This window comes from Heterodontus francisci, chromosome 9, assembly GCF_036365525.1.
Source record: "Heterodontus francisci isolate sHetFra1 chromosome 9, sHetFra1.hap1, whole genome shotgun sequence".
NCBI lineage: Eukaryota > Metazoa > Chordata > Chondrichthyes > Heterodontiformes > Heterodontidae > Heterodontus > Heterodontus francisci.
In genome coordinates, this window is record NC_090379.1 from 821936 (window position 1) to 836820 (window position 14885).

At 44.2% G+C, this 14885-nt stretch overlaps 1 protein-coding gene across 3 annotated transcripts in view; it reads left to right on the plus strand.

Annotated features, from left to right (window-relative positions):
• The window catches only part of pomt2 (protein-O-mannosyltransferase 2), a 266777-nt gene that overhangs the window by 99229 nt on the left and 152663 nt on the right, over nucleotides 1–14885 (plus strand). For all 3 annotated transcript variants that reach the window (XM_068038417.1, XM_068038418.1, XM_068038419.1), the window contains 2 exons: nucleotides 8811–8920; nucleotides 9007–9073. In XM_068038417.1, coding sequence (XP_067894518.1) covers nucleotides 8811–8920; nucleotides 9007–9073 — 177 coding nt within the window. The remainder of the gene's footprint in view (nucleotides 1–8810; nucleotides 8921–9006; nucleotides 9074–14885) is intronic.

The following is a 14885-nucleotide window of genomic DNA, read 5'->3' on the forward strand; positions in this document are numbered from 1 at the left end:
GCAACAGTGGTCTAGTAGATAAATTTGTAGAATGTTTTTGTGACAGTTTCTTGGAGCAATAAGGTGTAGAATCGACTTGGGATAAAGCTATCCTGGATCTCGTATTGTGTAATGAAATACGGTTAATTGGCAATGTCGTAGTAAAAGATCCATATCGTGATCATAATACCACTGAATTTCATGTTAGGTTTGAAAGTGACATATTTCAATCACAAACAAAAATCTTAAACTTAAAGCCAATTACGAAGGTATGAGGGGAGAACTGGCTAAGGTTAATTGGGTAAATAGACTGGAAGGTATGGCGGTAAATGAACAATGGGAAATATTTAAAGAAACAATTCAAAAGGTTCAAGAAAAGTACATTCCGTTCAAAAACAAAAACACGTCAAGAAAGACCCATCCGTGGCTCACTCAGGAAGTTAAGGAGAGTATTGGACTAAAAGAAGAGGCTTACAATGTTGCAAAATATAGTAGCAAGTCTGAGGATTGGGAGGTTTTTAGAAACTGGCAAAGGGCCACCAAAAAGTTGATGAGGGAAAAAATAGAATGAGTAAACTAGCCAGTGATATAAAAACAGATTGTAAGAGCTTTTATAAGTACATAAAAAGGAGAGTAGCTAAAATAGATGTTGGTCCTTTAGAGGCAGAGACAGGAGAAATCATCATGGGGAATGAGGAAATGGCAGCGGCAGTGAACAAATATTTTGTGTCTGTCTTCACAGTGGAAGACACAAGTTCCATACCAGAAATAGGCAGTAACTTAGGGGCTAAAAAGAGTGAGGAAATTAAGGAAATTCATATCAGCCGAGTAACAGTATGGGAGAAACTTGAGGGACTAAAATCTGACAAGTCCCCAGGACCAGATGACCTACACCTTCGGGTTCTAAAAGAGGTAGCTGCAGAGATGGGGGATGTGCTAGCTATGATTTTCCAGAATTCCTTAGATTCAACAATGGTCCCGTCAGATTGGAAATTGGTAAATGTTACACCACTTTTCAAGAAAGGCTGGAGAGAGAAAACCGGGAACTACAGGCCAGTTAGCCTAGCATCAGTTGTTGGGAAGATGCTGGAAACTATTATTAAAGAAGTCTTAACAATGCACTTGGAAAAGCATAGTATGATTAGAACAAGTCAGCATGGTTTTACGAAAGGGAGATCATGTTTGACAAATTTATTAGAATTTTTTGAGAATGTAACAAGTAGGGTAGATAAAGGGGAACCAGTAGATGTAGTTACCTGGATTTCCAAAAGGCATCGATAAGGTGCCACATAAAAGATTAATAGGTGGATAAGGGCTCATGGTGTTGGGGGGAAGATGTTAGCATGGAAAGAGGATTAGATAAGGGACAGGAAGCAGAGAGTGGGCAAAATGGGGCATTTTCAAGTTGGCAGGCAGTAAATAGTGGAGTGTCACAAGGATCAGTGCTGGGGCCTCAGCTATTTACACTCTGTATTAATGACTTGGATGAAGAAACAGAGTAATGTATCTAAGTTTGCTGATGATACAAAGCTCGGTGGAAAGGTAAGCTGCAGCGAGGCTGCAAAGAGATAGAGATAGGTTAAGTGATTGGGCAACAAGATGGCAAATGGAGCGTAATCACTTTGGTCGTAAAAATAGAAAAGCAGAATATTTTTTTAAAAGGTGTGAACTGGTAAGTGTTGATGCTCAGAGAGACTTGGATGCACTCGTATAAGGAACGCACAAACATACAGGTGCAGCAGGCTGTTTGGAAGGCAAATGGCATGTTGGCCTTTATTGCAAGGGGATTAGAGTACAGGAATAAAGACATCTTACTAAAATTGGACAGGGCTTTGGTGAAACTGCACCTGGAATACTGTGTGCAGTTTTCACAGAATCACAGAATAATACAGTGCAGAAGAGGCCCTTCGGCCCATTGAGTCTGCACCAATGCATTAAAGACACCTGACCTATCTACCTCATCCCATTTGCCAGCACTTGGCCCATAGCCTTGAATGTTATGACGTGCCAAGTGCTCATCCAGGTACTTTTTAAAGGATGTGAGGCAACCTGCATCTACCACCCTCCCAGGCAGTGCATTCCAGATAGTCACCACCCTCTGGGTAAAACAGTTCTTCCTCAAATCCCCCTTAAACCTCCTGCCCCTCACCTTAAACTTGTGTCCCCTAGTAACTGACCATTCAACTAAGGGGAACAGCTGCTCCCTATCCACCCTGTCCATGTCCCTCATAATCTTGTACACCTCGATCAGGTCACCCCTCAGTCTTCTCTGCTCCAGTGAAAACAACCCAAGCCTATCCAACCTCTCTTCAGAGCTTAAATGTTCCATCCCAGGCAACATCCTGGTGAATCGCCTCTGCACCCCCTCCAATGCAATCATATCCTTCCTATAATGTGGCGACCAGAATTGCACACAGTACTCCAGCTGTGGCCTTACCAAAGTTCTGTTCAACTCCAACATGACCTCCCTGCTTTTGTAATCTATGCCTCGCTTGATAAAGGCAAGTGTCCCATATGCCTTTTTCACCACCCTATTAACCTGCCCTTCTGCCTTCAGAGATCTATGGACAAACACGCCAAGGTGCCTTTGTTCCTCGGAACTTCCCAGTGTCAGGCCTTTCATTGAATACTTTCTTGTCACATTACTCCTTCCAAAGTGTATCACCTCACACTTTTCAGGGTTAAATTCCATCTGTCACTTTTCTGCCCATTTGACCATCCCGTCTATATCTTCCTGTAACGCAAAACACTCAACCTCACTGTTAACCACTCGGCCAATCTTTGTCATCCGCGAACTTACTGATCCTACCCCCCACATAGTCATCTGTCGTTTACATAAATGACAAACAATAAAGGACCCAACACAGATCCCTGTGGTACGCCACTGGATACTGGCTTCCAGTCACTAAAATAGCTGTCTGTCATCACTCTGTCTCCTACAATTTTGAATCCACCTTATCAAGTTACCCTGTATCTCATGTGCATTTGCTTTCTTGATAAGTCTCCCATGTGGGACCTTGTCAAAGGCTTTGGTCTCACATTTAAGAAAGGATATACTTGCACTGGAGGTGGTGCAGTGAAGATTTACTAAATTGATCCCTGGAATGACGGGGTTGTCCGATGATGAGAGGCTGAATAAATTGAGCCTATGTTCTCTGGAATTTAGAAGAATGAGGCACGATCGAATTGAGACAGACAAGATTCTGTTGTTTCTGCTGATCAGGGAATATAGAATGCAGGGCACGGTCTCCGTATAAGGAGCTGCTCATTCAGGACTGAGATGAGGAGAAATTTACTGCACTCAGAGTTGTGAATCTTTGGAATTCTCTACCTCAGTGGGTTGTGGATGCTCCATTGTTGAATACATTTAAGGCTGGGATAGATTTTTAGTCTCGCAGGGAATCCAGGGATCTGGGGAGCGGGCAGGAAAGTGGAATTGAAGCCCAAGACCAGCCATGGTCGTATTGAACAAAGAACAGTACAGCACAGGAACAGGCCATTCGGCCCTCCATGCCTGCGCCGATCTTGATGCCTGCCTAAACTGAAACCTTCAGCACTTCCGGGGACTGTATCCCTCTATTCCCATCCTATTCATGTATTTGTCAAGATGCCTCTTAAACGTCGCTATCGTACCTGCTTCCACCATCTCCCCCGGCAGCAAGTTCCAGGCACTCACCACCCTCTGTGTAAAGAACTTGCCTCACACATCCCCTCTAAACTTTGCCCCTCTCACCTTAAACCTATGTCCCCCAGTAACTGAATCTTCCACCCTGGGACAAAGCTTCTGACTATCCACTCTGTCCATGCCGCTCATAACTTTGTAAACCTCTATCATGTCGCCCCTCCACCTCCGTCGTTCCAGTGATAACAATCCGAGTTTATCCAACCTCTCCTCATAGCTAATACCCTCCAGATCAGGCAACATCCTGGTAAACCTCCTCTGTACCCTCTCCTGTACCCTCTCCAAAGCCTCCACGTCCTTCTGGCAGTGTGGCGACCAGAATTGCACGCAATATTCTAAGTGTGGCCTAACTAAAGTTCTGTACAGCTGCAGCATGACTTGCCTATTTTTATACTCTATGCCCCGACTGATGAAGGCAAGCATGCCGTATGCCTTCTTGACTACCTTATCCACCTGCGTTGCCACTTTGTGACCTGTGGACCTGTACGCCCAGATCTCTCTGCCTGTCAATACTCTTCAGGGATCTGCCATTTACTGTATACTTCCCACCTGCATTAGATCTTCCAAAATGCATGACCTCACATTTGTCCGGATTAAACTCCATCTGCCATTTCTCTGCCCAAGTCTCCAACCGGTCTATATCCTGCTGTATCCTCTGACAATCCTCATAACTATCCGCAACTCCACCAACCTTTGTGTTGTCCGCAAACTTACTAATCAGACCAGCTACATTTTCCTCCAAATCATTTATATATACTACAAAGAGCAAAGGTCCCAGCACTGATCCCCGCGGAACACCACGAATCACATCCCTCCATTCAGAAAAGCACCCATCCACTGCTACCCTCTGTCTTCTATGACAGAGCCAGTTCTGTATCCATCTTGCCAGCTCACCTCTGATCCCATGTGAATTCACCTTTTGTACCAGTCTGCCATGAAGGACCGTGTCAAAGGCTTTACTGAAGTCCGTATAGATAACATCCACTGCCCTTCCTTCATCAATCATCTTTGTCACTTCCTCAAAAAACTCAATCAAATTAGTGAGACACGACCTCCTCTTCACAAAACCATGCTGCCTCTCGCTAATAAGTTTGTTTGTTTCCAAATGGGAGTAAATCCTGTCCCGAAGAATCCTCTCTAATAATTTCCCTACCACTGACGTAAGGCTCAACGGCCTATAATTTCCTGGATTATCCTTGCTACCCTTCTTAAACAAAGGAACAACATTGGCTATTCTCCAGTCCTCTGGGACCTCACCTGTAGCCAATGAGGATGCAAAGATTTCTGTCAAGGCCCTAGCAATTTCTTCCCTTGCCTCCCTTAGTATTCTGGGGTAGATCCCATCAGGCCCTGGGGACTTATCTACCTTAACACTTTGCAAGACACCCAACACCACCTCCTTTTTGATAATGAGATGGCTGAGACTGTCTGCACTCCCTTCCCTAGGCTCATCATCCACCAAGTCCTTCTCTTTGGTGAATACTGATGCAAAGTACTCATTTAGTACCTCGCCCATTTCCTCTGGCTCCACACATAGATTCCCTTCTCTGTCCTTGAGCGGGCCAACCCTTTCCCTAGTTACCCTCTTGCTCTTTATATATGTATAAAAAGCCTTGGGATTATCCTTAATCCTGTTTGCCAATGACTTTTCATGACCCCTTTTAGCCCTCCTGACTCCTTGCTTAAGTTCGTTCCTACTGTCTTTATATTCCTCAAGGGATTCGTTTGTTCCTAGCCTTCCAGCCCTTACAAATGCTTTCTTTTTCTTTTTGACTCAGCTCACAACATCCCACATTATCCAAGGTTCCCGAAACTTGCCAAACTTATCCTTCTTCCTCACAGGAACATGCCGTTCCTGGATTCTAATCAACTGACATTTGAAAGACTCCCACATGTCAGATGTTGATTTACCCTCAAACAGCCGCCCCCAATCTAAATTCTTCAGTTCCTGCCTAATATTGTTATAATTAGCCTTCCCCCAATTTAGCACCTTCACCCGAGGACTACTCTTATCCTTATCCACAAGTACCTTAAAACTTATGGAATTATGGTCACTGCTCCCGAAATGCTCCCCCACTGAAACTTCGACCACCTGGCCGGGCTCATTCCCCAATACCAGGTCCAGTACGGCCCCATCCCTCGTTGAACTATCTGCATATTGTTTCAAGAAACCCTCCTGGATGCTTCTTCCAAATTCTGCCCCATCCAAGCCCCTAGCACTAAGTGAGTCCCAGTCAATATAGGGGAAGTTAAAATCACCCACCTGTTACCTTTACATCTTTCCAAAATCTGTCTACATATCTGCTCCTCTACCTCCCGCTGGCTGTTGGGAGGCCTGTAGAAAACCCCCAACATCGTGACTGCACCCTTCCTATTCCTGAGCTCCACCCATATTGCCTCGCTGCACGACCCCTCCGAGGTGTCCTCCCGCAGTACAGCTGTGATATTCTCCTTAACAAGTAATGCAACACCCCCACCCCTTTTACATTCCCCTCTATCCCGCCTGAAGCTTCTAAATCCTGGAATATTTAGCTGCCAATCCTGTCCTTCCCTCAACCAAGTCTCTGTAATAGCAACAACATCATAGTTCCAAGTACTAATCCAAGCTCTAAGTTCATCTGCCTTACCTGTTATACTTCTCGCATTGAAACAAATGCACTTCAGACCACCAGTCCCGCTGTGCTCCGCAACATCTCCCTGCCTGCTCTTTCTCTTAGTCTTACTTGAATGGCGGAGCAGGCCATATGATCTACTTCTCCTATTTCTTGTGGGCCAGCCATGTAAATACTGTGGCTGCAAGAGCAGGTCAGAGGCTGGGAATTCTGCGGCGAGTAACTCGCCACCTGACTCCCCAAAGCCTGTCCACAATCTACAAAGCACAAGTCTGGAGTGTGTTGGAATATTGTCCATCTGCCTGGATGAGTGCAGCTCCAACAACACTGAAGAAGCTCGATACCTTTAGCAAGGCCTTTGACAAGGTCCTGCATGGTAGGCTGGTCGGGAAGGGTCGAACACATGGGATCCAGGGTGAGCTAGCCAATTGGATACAAAATTGGCTTGCTGAAAGGAGGCAGAGGGTGGTAGTGGAGGGTTGTTTTTCAGATTGGAGGCCAGTGCCCAGTGGTGTGCCGCAGGGATCGGTGCTGGGCCCTCTGTTTGTCATATATATTAATGACTTGGATGTGAATGTCGGGGGCATGATTAAGTTTACAGATGACACCAAAATTGGTGGTATAGTGGACAGTTAAGAAGGTTGTCTCAGGTTACAACAGGATATAGATCAACTGGGAAAGTGGGCAAGGGATTGGCAAATGGAATTTAATGCAGACGAGTGCAAAGTGATGCATCTTAGGAAGTTAAACCAGAGCAGGACATATACAGTGAATGGCAGGGCCTTGGGGAGTGTTGTTGAGCAGAGACCCCTTGGGGTGCAAGTACATATTTCCCTGAAAGTGGCAACACATGTAGACAGGGTGGTGAAGAAGGCTTATGGCATGCCTGCCTTCAGCGGCTGAGGCATTGAGTACAAGAGTTGGGACGTCATGTTACAGTTGTACATAACGTTGGTTCGGCCGCATTTGGAGTACTGTGTGCAGTTCTGGTCGCTGCACTACAGGAAAGATGTGATTAAGCTAGAGAGGGTGCAGAAAAGATTCACAAGGATGTTGCCTGGTTTGGAGGGCTTGAGTTATAAAGAGAGATCGGATAGTCTGGAGCGAAGGAGGCTGAGAGGGGACATGATAGAGGTATTTATAATTATGAGAGGCATAGATAGGGTAGATAGCCAGAGCCTGTTTCCCATGGTAGGGGTGAGTAAAACTAGAGGGCATAGATTTAAGGTGAAAGGGAGGAGGTTTAAAGGGGATCAAAGGGGTAAATTTTTCACACAAGAATAGTGGGTATCTGGAGTGATCTGCCAGAGGTGGTGGTGGAGGCAGGAACAGTAGCAACATTTAAGAGGCATCTGGACAGGTACTTGAATGAGCAAGGCATAGAGGGATATGGAATTAATGCAGGCAGGTGGGATTAGTTTCGATAGGCATTATGGTCGGCATGGACATGGTGGGCCGAAGGGCCTGTTTCTATGCTGTACGACTCTATAACTCTTTGACCATCCAGGACAAAGCAGCCTACTTGATCAGCACCCCATCCATCACCTTAAACGTTCACTTCCTCCACCACTGACGCACAGTGGCAGCAGTGCGTACCATCTATGAGATGCACTGCAGCAACTCACCATGGGTCCTTCGACAGCACTTTCACCGTAGAAGGCCAAGGGCAGCAGAAACATGTGAAATCCACCACCTGCAAGTTCCCCTCCAGGCCACACACCATCCTGACTTGGAACTGTATCGCCGTTCCTTCATTGTCGCTGAGTCAAAAACCTGGAACTCCCTCCCTAACAGCACTGCAGATGTACCTCCGTCATTATAGACTGCAGCGGTTCAAGGCGGCAGCTCACCATCACCTTCGAGGGCAATTAGGGATGGGCAATAAATGCTGGTCTAGCCAAGCAACACCCGCTTTCCAAGACGAATAAAAAAAACTTTCATCCAGTTAAGCTACGTTGACTTGTCCATGTCATCATCACAGAGACATTGACACATCCGCACACCTCTTGTTTAAGGTGCCAGACATTCCAGGCATCAACTCCGCAAACAGTATGAAGCAGAGGTGAACACACTTATTTTGAACGGGATCTAAAAGCACTGGAGTGATGTTAAATTCATGTGGGCTTCATAAGAACAAGGGTGGGTTTTTCAGCCCCTCGACCTGTTCAGTCATTTGAATCATGGCTGATTTGTATCCTGAATTCTTCCACCTGCCTTGGCTCCATCTCCTTTGATATCCTCACCGAACAAAAACCAATCAATTTCAGTCTTGAAAGCTTCAACTGACCTTTCGCATCCACAGCCTTTTGGGGAGGGAGTTCTAGATTTCTACCACTCTGTGAAGAAATGCTTCCAGATTTCACTCCTGAACGACCTGGTTATAGACAGGCTCATTTATTTTGAGGATTACCTGACTTGCTGCTGATTGTTTCTCCACCTGAGCATTTAGTGGTGACAATATTGTTGATATTTTGCTCCCTCACATAGTATTTTCTAGGTATTTTGTTCTCGGCCTAACTGCAGCTTTCTTGGTACAGACATTGCTTATGGATCAGAAATTACAATAAAGAATGTGCGGACAGCAGGTGGATATCTGCACTCCCACTGGCATCTGTATCCGGAGGGTGTTGGAGCACGACAACAACAGGTTAGTTGGACTGGTACCGCGATCATGTAGATTCAGGTGCTGAACACGTGCGGGGTTTGTCAGATTTCTGCTGTTCTGTTTTTCAGGTTACAGCCTATTTACACAAGGATAACAATAACCTTTGGATTGTCAGGAAACCTGAAAACACCCCAGGTCAGTGCAGTTCAGTTTGCTTAGGTCACATTCAACCTTTTTCCTGATTTATACGCCTTGCACTAAATTCATAAGAATTTTTTGTTTGAGAAATAGGAGCAGGCGTAGGCCATTCGGCATCTCAAGCCTGCTCTGCCATTTAATAAGATCATAATCTGATCGAGGCTGCAACTCCACTTTCCTGTCTGCACCGCCCCCCTCATTTCCATCTATAATGGGAGACCCCTTATTCTGAAACTCTGCCCCTAGTTCTAGATTCCACAATGAAGGGAAACATCCTCTCTGTTATCCAGCGCAGAAATGGGCCCATCGGGTCTCAGCATCTACCTTGTTAAGCCCCCTCAGAATCTTTTCTGGCTCAGTAAGATCACCTCTTATTTTTCTAAACTCCAATGAGTATAGGCCCAACCTGCTTAACCTTTCCTCGTAAAATAGCCCCTTCATCACAGGAATCAACCTAGTGAACCTTCTCTGAACTGCTTCCAGTGCAAGTATATCCCTTCTTAAATAAGGAGACCAAAACTGTATGCCATATTCTAGAAGTGGTCTCATGAATGCCCTGTACAGTTGTAGCAAGACTTCCCTACTTTTATTCACCATCCCCCTTGCAATAAATGCCAGCATTCCATTTGCCTTCCTGATTAATTGCTGTACCTGTACGCTAACGTTTTGTGATTTATGTACGAGCACACCTGGATCCTTCTCTACTGCAGTGTTCTGCATTCTCTCTCCGTGTAAATAATAGTTTGCTTTTCTATTCTTCCTACCAAAGTAAAGAACTTCACATTTTCCCACATTGTACTCAATCTGCCAATTTTTTTTCCCATTCGCTTAACCTATCTATATCCTTTTGCAGAGTCTGTGTCCTCATAACTTGCTTTCCTACTTATCTTTGTATCAGCAGCAAATTTGGCTACAATACACTGTCCCTTCATCCAAGTCATTAATATAGATATATAGATAGGTTAATATGGATAACCAAGGAATGCGATATGAGGGTTTCAATAACTCTAATCAAGTTGCTGAGCCATGAGGAGAGCTGTTTGACCATATCTTGAAAGGCCACTTGCTTAACCTTTATTGGTACTTTGCTGTAATTGGGGGAAAAAAGTGTTCTTTGCCCCTTCTCCACACTGTGTTGAAGTATAAATTTAGCATCCATTAAAAGGTCCATATACTGATAGAAATCAGCAACTGGGACTGATGACTCTTGAACATAGAAACAGGAAGAGGCCATTTAGCCCCTCAAACCTGTTCTGCCATTCAGTGAGATCATGGTTGATCTGTCACCGAACTCCATATGCCCACCTTTGCCTCACTGCCTTTCATATCTTTGGATGGCAAAAATCCTGCACACTTCTTTGTGTGCAGAAGTGTTTCAAACTTGACTGCTGAAAGGTCTGACTGCAATTTTTAAAGTACGTCCCTAGTCCTAGACTCCCCAACTAGTGAAAATAGTTTATTTCTTTCTATCCTGTCTGTTCCCTTTAATATCTTGAAATCTTTGATCAAATCATGCCGTAACCTTCTAAATACCAAAGAATACAACCATAGTCTGTGTAATCTCTCCTCGCGATTTAACCATTGGTATCATTCTAGTAAATCTACGCCACACTCCCTCCGAGGCCAATATATATTGTCTAAGTTCTCGTGCTCAGAACTGCCCACAGTACTCCAGGTGTGGTCTCAACAGAGCTTTGTACAGCTGAAGCATGACTTCTACCCCTTTGTATTCTCGTCCTCTCGGTATAAAGGCCAGCATGCCATTAGCCTTTTTGATTATTTTATGTACCTGTTCATGATAATTTATTAATCTGTGGACTGCTGAGTCTCTTTGTACCACTGCTGTTGCCAGCTTCTATCTTCCAATTTATACTACCAAGATTCCTGGTTGCATTGGGCAAAGCCAAAATACTGCTCTTAAAGACATGTACCAGCATATCCCACTGGTCATTGCATTGTTCAAGATCAGAGTCGTAGAAATTTATAGCACGGAAGGAGGCCTGTTCTGGCTTTTGAAAGAGCTATCATACTTTTTGTCTGTAACTTTGTAAGTTCCTCATCCTCGGTATCTGTCCAACTCCCTTTTAAAATGACTTATGGAATCAACTTCCACAGCCTTTTCAAGTAGAGTGTTCCAGGTCCTAACAATACCAAGTGAAAACATTTCTCCTGATCTTCCCTCTAAATCTTTGCCCAATGATTTTGAGTCTATGATCTGTAGTTAGTGACCCACTCACTAAAGCGAATAATTTTTCTCTTTACTCCATCAAAACCTCTCATCATCTTGAAAACCTCTACTTTGTCACCAAGACCTTCTCTATCCCAAGGAGAACCACCCTAGCTTTTCCAGCCAATCCTCATAACTCATGTCCGTCATCCCTGGTAACATCCTGGTAAACCTCCTCTGTCCCTTTTAAGGTCTTTTATCTTTCCTGAGGTTTGTCGCTCTGAGTTGTTCACAATACTCCAGCTGAGGTCTAACCACTGATTTATAAAGTTCTAGCATGATCTCTTTGCTTTTATATTCTATTGATTTATTTATCAACCCAAGTAACCTATATACTTTTTAACCACCTTATTGACTTAGCCTTCCACCTTTAAGAATTTATGTATATGGACACCAAGGTCTGTCTGCTCATGGACACTTTTCAATCTACTATCTTTTTATATTAGTCCTCCCAAAGTCCATTACTTCACACTTTTCTGTAGTGAAAGTCCATCTGCCATGTTTCTGTCCATTTCACCATCCCGAAGTCTTCAACTGTCCTCATCACCATCTGCGACATCGCTAAGTTTTGTAGCCTCTGCAAACTTTATAATGCTGCTCCTTACACGCGAGGGTGCCAGACTTCAAGACATTGACAGGCTGATGGAATGGGCGGACCCTGAGCAGGTGAAATTTAATACCGAGAGGGATGAATTTATACATTTTGGATGGATGAAGCGAGGCAATATAAAATAAAAGATAAAAGCAAAATACTGCAGAGGCTGGAAATCTGAAATAAAAACAAGAAATGCTGGAAATACTCAGCAGGTCTGGCAGCATCTGTAAAGAGGGAGAAGCAGAGTTAACGTTTCAGGTCAGAGACCCTTCTTCAGAACTGACAAATATTAGAAATGTAAAAGGTTTTAAGCAAGTAAAGCGGGGGTGGGGCAAGAGATAACAAAAGAGAAGGTGTTGATAGGACAAGGTCACAGAGAATAACTGACCAGAAGGTCATGGAACAAAGGCGAACGGTATGTTAGTGGTGTGGTGAAAGACAAAGCATTAGTACAGAGAGGGTATGAATGACTGTAAAGCACAGAGCACTCCAAGCACAAACATAAAAAAACACATTAAAAAAAACCAAAACAGTGGGTAAGCACAGTGGAAACAAACTGAAAAGTCTAAAATAAAATAACCAAATAAAAAAAGGAAAAAGAAAAGATAACTAAACATGACAGGGGCCCCCCCTTTTTATGTTCTGAAATTATTGAACTCAATGTTCAGTCCGGCAGGTTGTAGTCTGCCTAATCGGTAAATGAGGTGCTGTTTCTCAAGTTTGCGTTGATGTTCGCTGGAACACTGCAGCAATCCCAGGACAGAGATGTGAGCATGAGAGCAGGGGGGTGTGTTGAAATGGCCAGCAACCAGAAGCTTGGGGTCATGCTTACGGACTGAGCGAAGGTGTTCCGCAAAGCGGTCACCCAATCTGCGTTTGATCTCCCTGATGTAGAGGAAACCACATTGTGAGCAGCGAATACAGTATACTAAATTGAAAGTACAAGTAAATCGCTGCTTCACCTGAAAGGAGTGTTTGGGGCCTGGGATAACTAATTTCAGAGCATGACGGGCCTCCCATTTTACTTTTTTTTTAGTTTTTTCTATTTTTGTGTATATATTTTTGTGTTATATTTCATCTTAGTTTGTTCAGTTTGCTTACCCACTTTTTTTTTCATGTACTTGCAGCTGTTCAATTTTCAGTCCGTTTGCACCCTAAATGTACTAATGCTTTGCCTTTCAACACACTATTAACATACTGTTTGCCTTTGCTCCACGACCTTCTGGTCAGCTGTTCTGTGACCTTGTCCTATCTACACCTTCTCCTTTGTTATCTCTTGCCCCACCCCCGCTTTACTTGCTTATAACCTTTTACATTTCTAATAGTTCTGAAGAAGAGTCACTGACCTGAAATGCTAACTTTGATTCTGTACTTTTTCTTTTGGATATTTATGTGGAGGTTAACTTGCAGGCTTGGCATAGAAGCAGCAGCTTGGTACTTCCATTCAAACATCAATCAGCTGTCTTGGGGGATTCCATGGCAACAAAGCTGTTAATTGTTAATCAACTATTGTCATGATAGGATTATTGAGTGATTTTCATTCTGGAGCTCATTGAACCTAATGATGCTGCAGTGGGGGGCAGGTTTATTTATTGGTTCGTCATTTAGAAATCCCTGTTCATTCAGATCTATTGTTTTTGTTTACATGGATCTGATGAGTGCTGGAAACGAGCCCTTGAATAATGTTTGTGCCATGCATCAGCCATTGTTTGGCTTTGTGTTGATGTGTTTGAAAGCTGGCGATGATCACAGAATCACAGAATAATACAGTGCAGAAGAGGCCTTTCGGCCCATCGAATCTGCACCGATGCATTAAAGACACCTGACTTGTCTACCTAATCCCATTTGCCAGCACTTGGCCCACAGCCTTGAATGTTATGACGTGCCAAGTGCTCATCCAGGTACTTTTTAAAGGATGTGAGGCAACCCGCCTCTACCACCCTCCCAGGCAGTGCATTCCAGACCGTCACCATCCTCTGGGTAAAAAAAGTTCTTAAACCTCCTGCCTCTCACCTTAAACTTGTGACCCCTAGTAACTGACCCTTCAACTAAGGGGAACAGCTGCTCCCTATCCACCCTGTCCATGTCCCTCATAATCTTGTACACCTCGATCAAGTCACCCCTCAGTCTTCTCTGCTCCAGCGAAAACAACCCAAGCCTATCCAACCTCTCTTCATAGCTTAAATGTTCCACCCCAGGCAACATCCTGGTGAATCGCCTCTGCACCCCCTCCAATGCAATCACATCCTTCCGATCATGTGGCGACCAGAATTGCACACAGTACTCCAGCTGTGGCCTTACCAAAGCTCTATTCAACTCCAACATGACCTCCCTGCTTTTGTAATCTATGCCTCGATTGATAAAGGCAAGTGTCCCATATGCCTTTTTCACCACCTTATTAACCTGCCCTTCTGCCTTCAGAGATCTATGGACAAACACACCAAGGTCCCTTTGTTCCTCGGAACATCCCAGTGTCAGGCCATTCATTGAATACTTCCGTGTCACATTACTCATTCCAAAGTGTATCACCTCACTTTTCAGCGTTAAATTCCATCTGCCACTTTTCTGCCCATTTGACCATCCCGTCTATATCTTCCTGCAACCTAAGACACTCCACCTCACTGTTAACCACTCGGCCAATCTTTGTGTCATCCGCGAACTTACTGATCCTACCCCCCACGTAGTCATCTATGTCATTTATATAAATGACAAACAATAGGGGACCCAGAACAGATCCCTGTGGTACGCCACTGGACACTGGCTTCCAGTCACTAAAACAGCCGTCTGTCATCACTCTCTGTCTCCTACAGCTAAGCCAATTTTGAATCCACCTTATCAAGTTACCCTGTATCCCATGTGCATTTGCTTTCTTGATAAGTCTCCCATGTGGGACCTTGTCAAAGGCTTTGCTGAAATCCATGTAAACTACATCAACTGCACAACCCTCATCTACACACATGCTCAAAAAATTCAATAAAATTTGTTGG